At 32.8% G+C, this 7,500-nt stretch overlaps 1 protein-coding gene across 2 annotated transcripts in view; it reads left to right on the top strand.

Annotated features, from left to right (window-relative positions):
* The window catches only part of LOC115219946, a 38,286-nt gene that overhangs the window by 13,714 nt on the left and 17,072 nt on the right, over positions 1–7,500 (top strand). Inside the window, exon 5 of one of the 2 annotated variants that reach the window (XM_029790248.2) lies at positions 3,561–4,051. The exons of the other annotated variant lie outside the window; for it this stretch is intronic. Coding sequence (XP_029646108.1) covers positions 3,561–3,749 — 189 coding nt within the window. The 3' untranslated portion in view covers positions 3,750–4,051. Of the gene's footprint in view, positions 1–3,560; positions 4,052–7,500 lie in introns of those variants that run through there. 2 annotated transcript variants of the gene reach the window in all.

Raw genomic sequence — 7,500 nt, 5'->3', positions numbered from 1 at the left:
TATGATTATTGGTGCTACGTTGTTCATGGCTAGTGTTTCTAGGATCCATGGGTGAGGAATACTATCAAAGCCTTTTGGTCCAGGCCATACTTAGACCATTCTTTCTGCGGCTTTCTTCAGTTATGCGTTTATTGATCATTAGTTGATCGTTACAGCCGTATGAGCTCTTGCAGCATCCCTTCTGCTCTTCTGAAAACAGATTTTCTTCCAGATGATTCCTCATTTTCTGCGATATTATTGCAGTAAAGGCTTTGTAAATTGTAGGGAGACAGATTATTATTGGTCTGTAATTTCGTGGGTTTACCGTTTCAGTGTATTTGGGATTTAGGGTAGTTTTTCCGTCCGTGAGCCATTTAGGCATTGTCTCTGGCTCTGCTAGAATGCCATTAAATTTCTCAGACGGCTTTTTGTATGTTCCTCTCAGATATTTTAACCAGAAGTCAGGGATCTTATCGTTTCCGGGTATCCTCCAGTTGCTTAGTTTTTGCAGTGCCTGGGTGACCTCTTCAGTTGTTATAGGGTTCCAGAGTTGTTCAGGTGTTGAGTTCGTCATTTTGATACACCTTTTCAGAGGTTGTTCCTTCTCCGAATATATTTCTTTCAAAAATTCTTCTACTTCTGCTGTTGGTGCCGCATAAATGTCTATTTTTTTTTTGCCAAGTTCTTGGTAGAATCTTTTGGGGTTGGAGTTGAACTGTTTGTTTTGTCCAAAGAAACGTTGGCGTTTCTCATACCGGCGGATCTTTTGTACTTTGGCGAGGATATCTTGCTTTAGCTTTTCTTTTATCTCAGGTAACCTTTTTCTGTAATGTTGTATTTGCACAGCATTTTTGTTCTCTTCTTGTTACTTAGTAGTGTTGATTGTCTACTAATTTCTTTAAGAATTGACAGATCTTTTCTCTTTTTTCTTTTTTTTTTTTTTGGATATTATTTATGCACAGGGTTTGTTTGGGTGGTGGTACTCCTGTTTGGATGGATTTTAGGGAGTATCCAGCTTCATTTGGGGTCACAGCAGCTGTTGCATATATCAGTTAGCCTGGTTATATTAACATATGTTACTGGGGCTATTAGTCTGTGAGGCCAGGTTCATGCTAATTATTTTGGGAGGTACAATAGGTGGTCCATACTAAGATCTGTGGCTTTCAGTTCTTTGATTATGCTCATTTTCAGAGTATCATAATCATTAGGTTCCTCTTCACTGTTTCCATGTTTTAGATTTGTTTCACCTTCTTTCTCATTCATATGTTTGTCTGTGGTGTTCTGGTTTGGTGCTTTTTGCACATAATTATACATCCCTACGGTCTGGGTTTGTTGTCTTTCGTTGTTTACTTTACTTTTGTTGGAAATGTTACGTCTGTTTTCGTGTTTTACAGTTCCAATGCTTATGATATTATTTGGCATTGCTGTGCGGTTACTAACTACATATCATCGCATGTTAGCTAGTTTATTAGGGTTCATTGCTGCATCCAAGTCCTTTATCTAGGTTGTTTTTCTTCCAGATTTTATATGTATATGTTGTATTTTCGTTCTTTGGGTAGAACACTGCAGTAATTTAAGCATGTAAGATTGAAATATATTTCTCACGTATCCATTTATGCTTTTTTGATTTTATTTGCGGGACATGAGGAATAACGTTCGGTCCTTTATTTTGAGGGTCATAATTTTCGTCGGGTACCGGTCCGTTCATTTCTGGAGTTAAAAGGTTTTGCACGTGAAGTTTTTCGTACTTTTTGTGTAACAAATTTAAAGCACATACTTCCCGATTGTTATTCTTGGGTTGAATAATACAGGTGTTATTTAATTTATTTGAAATTTTTTGTGCATGGTATTTGGGGACGGAGATAGTCTGGTGTTGATTGGATCGTAATGTGGTGAGCGTGTATACATGTGCTGTCCGAGCAATAGAGATGATACACAGTTAAAATACATAATTTCATTTAGAAAATAAAAATAAATTTCAATGTGTATTTCTTACTCGGATATAGTCCAACACTTTGTCAGTTATTTTAGGCTCCATTTGATGTCTTTATTCCCGATGTTTTGGGATTGATTTCGGAGCAGTGTTTTATCGTTCCCACATGTTAAACGTCCCTTTTATTATTATTATTACTATTATTATTATTATTATTATTATTATTATTATTATTATTATTATTATTATTATTATTATTATTATCATCATCATCATCATCATCATCATCGTCATCATCATCATCACCACCACCACCACCACCACCACCACCATCATCATCATCATCATCATCGTCATCATCATCATCCGATACACTGAAAGATTACACCCCTCTGGAGTCAGTGAAATAAAGTACCAATCTAATGTGCAAGTAATTGATTAACTTCTTTATCCGAATATTGCGGGCCTTGAGCCTCACCTGGAAAAATTACTTGAGATTCCTTAGTGGTTAAAGAAAACTGAATACCAAGGCTTGGTCAATGAGGCCCCTGTCAAGGATAGCCACGCGGACCTCGTTCCCTGCTAAAGTAGCCTACCGCGGCTTCTCCGCTACATCGGTGCACAATTTCCTCCAGAAGATTGGTCTGAAATCCAAACTACTGAAGAAAGCCAGCAACGATGTCGATGTGGAAGCTGGAACCAGCTCAAGGTGAACGTGATTACTAAGAGATTACAACTAGAACCGTTTTGCTGGTGAAGATTAATTCGGTCCTGGCTGCCCAAGCAAATCAAAGGGTGCAGACTAAGAGACAGAATGCTCGTGACTCTGAGCTACCTGGTGGTGGTACGAAAGGGTTCCTATCATTGGAATGGATACAAAAGAAGAACTTGCTAAACCCCTGAATAGCTCAGTGCTCCGCAATCGGTATGCCACGGCACACTGGTGAGGAACGAGACGATGCTAAATGTGCCACAGTGTAACCTTAATATAACTGTTTCCCTATACCTTTAGTTATATTTTAAGTTCAGATGTGCCACCGAATTTCGATAAGAATATAAGTGTGCCGCAAGTGAAAAATAAGTTGCGAAGCACTGGATTAGTTCCTGTAATTTTTGCGTGGAGCAAAGCATCCCCAAGGTTTCTTTCACCTATACTTATGTATTGGGTTCATCCTATTCATTATTTCCACATTCTTTCTTCCACTTCAGCCTTTCTTAGATCGCTATTATATTTGCTAATGTAAGCCATTTAAGAAACACGCAAAAACCGTTCGATTCACTTCAACATTTAAATTTAATTTGTCAAAATATTTTCGTCGCTTTAAGACCGCGACCTCTTCACTGAAAAAAATCCAACAGGTCGCGGTCTTAAAGCGACGAAAATATTTTGACAAATTAAATTTAAATGTTGAAGTGAATCTAACGGTTTTTGTGTGTTTCTTAAATGGCTTACAAACACCTTCCACGCTGCAATTGCTTTCGTTTCAGCACACGATCTCAGATCAAATCACTTGCTATGCAAGTACATCTCCGTAATATTTGCTAATATTCTCGAAATTTTGATATCCCTGTACTTCCATAGATTTTTTCAGTCATTTTTGATTGTTATCATCCTTTAATACCTTCTGTCTTTTATTCTCTCTCAAAGGTGTTTATGCTCCGTTTTGACTTTTTAAGAGACTCACTACGCCTTTTCGTCATAGAAAGTGTCGTCGCCGCGATCCGTGGCCGCTTCAACTACGCTAAATACGTACCCAATGAAGAGTACTTAAAACAGTTGCGGGAAGACACCAGACAAACTCTGGTGAAAGATGTCAATACATTGTTTGGTATGTAATGCCTCAGTGATATTGTAATATAAAAATTCTTTTGCTTTTCTTATGAACACAATGTACTGAAGTTGGAATCTCTGATGGTGTAGTGTAAGATGATGATAATGATGATGATGATGATGATGATGATGATGATGACGACCACGATGAAAATGACGGTGGAGATAATCATAACAAGGATATATTTGCCTCGATTTCCTTTTAGCGTTTTTTTTTTCTAGATTTCACCCTATCCTGAAAAAGGACAGTAATTCGAAACGTCATTTAAATAAACGCTCTCCATTTCTCGGAGAAAATAATTTCGATTCTAAACCTCCTCCGTCTTGTTGTTTTTCACTGTTCTTAAGCCATGCATGTCAATGCCTCATGTATGCGAATAAAATATCCAAATAGACAATGGCCGAGAATTTTTAGTCATACATACAATAATGATGGTCAAACAGTTTTCAGTGGTGACATGCACTAAACGTCCATTTAGACAGGACTATAATTCTACCATCTGACGATTGCCTGCGCCGGCATGATACTTAAAGCCGTGAGCCAAATGTAATGCTCAGCTACTGTCAATTTCAGTTCTATATTTAAGAGATGAGGAATTATGTACATTATTTACACTTGACGGATATTTGTCCTCATCTTGTTTGTTGGCAACACAACGTTTCGGCTGATATACCCTCCTGCCTTCATCAGGTGTTTTGGGGAAATTTTGGGTTGAAAATTTCCCCGAAACACCTGATGAAGGCAGGAGGGTATATTAGCCGAAACGTTGTGTTAACAACAAATAAGATGAAGACAAGTATCCGTCAAATGTAAATAATATAGATAATGTATTGTCAATTAGCCAATATTCTACATATCTATTGAATACCTCCATATTTGTTATGGAAACCACTTGCAAAGTATCATATATATATATATATATATATATATATATATATATATATATCTATATATATATATATATAGATAGATAGATAGATAGATAGATAGATAGATAGATAGATAGATAGATAGATAGATAGATAGATAGATATCTCTTTTACTTTTTACTCTTTTAGTTGTTTCAGTCATTTGAATGTGGTCATGCTGGAGCACCTCCTTTAGTCGAGCCCATCGAGCCCAGGACTTATTCTTTGTAAGCCTAGTACTTATTCTATTGGTCTCTTTTGCCCGAACTGGTAAGTTACGGGAACGTAAACACACCACCATCGGTTGTCAAGTGAAGTTGGGGGTACAAACACAGTCACACACACACACACACACACACACACATATATATATATAGATAGATAGATAGATAGATAGATAGATAGATAGATAGATATACAAACGACGGGCTTCTTTCAGTTTCCGTCTACCAAATCAACTCACAAGGCTTTGGTTGGTCCGAGGCTATAGAAGAAAACACTCGCCCAAGGTGCCACGCAGTGGGACTGAACCCGGAATCATGTAGTTCGTAAGCAAGCTACTTCCATACACCCACCCCTATACATATATATATATATATATATATATATATATAATAATTTAAGGGAATATTATTCCAAACTTATAGGGAAAAACTCAATTTAGAAATACAAAATCAAATTTCACAAAATATAATATATATATAAATACAAATTAGAAAAAAACACCTTTTATCAATTCAAAATAAATTATACCATCTAGAAAATTACATATAATAGAAATATTAAATATAAGATAAAAAATATACCGATGATTAAGTAATGTGCAAAATAATAAATAAAACGTATATATTTGGTAGAATAACGACACCTGTTTCGTGGCTATATTTAAGAAATTTTTATAGTAAAAATAGTAGTAGAAGTAGTAAATTCACTTCAATATAAATATAGCCACTCATCAGGTTAAAAATAACTACAATAATAATATATTTAATTAACAAATATATGTAAAAAATCTTTTAAGATATAAATATATTATTTGAAATATATATATATATATATATATATATATATATATGTGTGGTGTGTGTGTGTGTGTGTTGTGTGTGTGTGTGTGTGCGTGTGTGCGTGTGTGCGTGTGTGCGTGTGTGTGTATAATGCAAAATATACATTAAGTGAAAACTAAATACAACACTTTAAACTATATACATTAAATTATATTATTAATTAATATATTTATTTAATAAATATCCAAATACAGTCTAATACACATTGAGCAATTAATACTATAAATCTTAAAATTAATTAATATACACAATGCTAGTACAACCATGAATACAGGAATCAAAATTAAGAAATGGTTCAAATATAGACACACCCATTATATAAACTAACTATATAATTAATATATAAATAGTATCTATAGATTTAATATGTCACTCAATAATATAGTTGACCAAAATATCAATTGATATAAAAACTAGTTTACTTAAATGTAAATACTTAAATGTAAATATACCACCTAATTATTAAATAATGTATTGTCTAACAAAATTAATTCTCAAATTAAATTATATGTAATACATTAAATCCCTTTATAAAAATAATAATAAATCATTCTAAATAAATAGACATCACAATTAATAACTATCATAACTTATGTCTATCAATATATATAAAAATGATAATATTTCAACAACAACAATAATAATAACAATAATAATCAAACCCAATATAATTCAAAAGCCAAATAATATTTATAAGCAAAAACCGTTACTTAGCTTGTCGATGAAAATAATATAACTGAATTTTAAACGTAAAAAACATATATAGGTCTTAGTGTTTATAAAAATTAAACGCGTGAAGTCTTTGTGTAAACAAATAGAATAAATTATCAATGAAACTGGCGAAAATTATTTACTAATGAAAAGTACGAAAGACATCTAAATCCCATAAATTAAAGAAAGGTACGAACAATATTAGAACAAATGAACAATAAACTATGAAGACATTCAACTACAACCGACAGTCCACTACAAATCCAGTCAATAACAATAAAAATAATAACAACAATCAATCTCAATATAATAGAAAATCCAAATAATATTGATAAACAAACAACGTTACTAAGCTTATCGATTAAATTAATATAACTGAATTTTAAATGTATAAAAATAGGTCTTAGACTCTTAATTAATATACCCAATGCTAGTACAAATCATAAATACTGGAATCAAAAATAGGAAATGGTTCAAATATACACAAACCATTTATATAAACTAACTATATTATTAATACATATGAAGTATCTATAGATTTAATATTTCACCCAATAATAAAGTTGGCCAAAATATATATAATATAAAAACTAATTTAAATGTAATACTACGTGATAAAAATACCACCTAATTATTAAATAGTGTATAGTCTAACAAAACTAATTGTCAAATTAAATTATATGTTATGTTATCTCTTTATAAAAATAATACTAAATCATATTAAAAAAATAGATATCCTAACTAATAACGATCGTAACTAATAACTATCAAGAAACTATAAATAAAAAAAATATTTCAACAACAACAACAACAACACAACAACACAACAACAATAATAATAATAATAATAATAAGAAGAAGAAGAAGAAGATCAAACCCAAAGCGTTTCAAATTCAAATAATATAGATAATCAAAAAACGTTACTTAGCTTGTCGAAGGAAAAATATATATATATATATTAGGAGTTTTCTTCAGGATCACTCAAAATGGTATGCGCCCTCCGAGTGCAGAACTATTTATCCTTCTTGTCTTTTCTACATTAATCTGTATGGTGTGTGTGTATATATGTTATA

This window comes from Octopus sinensis, linkage group LG15 (genome assembly GCF_006345805.1).
Source record: "Octopus sinensis linkage group LG15, ASM634580v1, whole genome shotgun sequence".
In the NCBI taxonomy this organism is placed as follows: Eukaryota; Metazoa; Mollusca; class Cephalopoda; order Octopoda; family Octopodidae; genus Octopus; species Octopus sinensis.
Note: the sequence above shows the minus strand (reverse complement) of the source record. Positions and strands in the feature narration are given on the sequence as shown.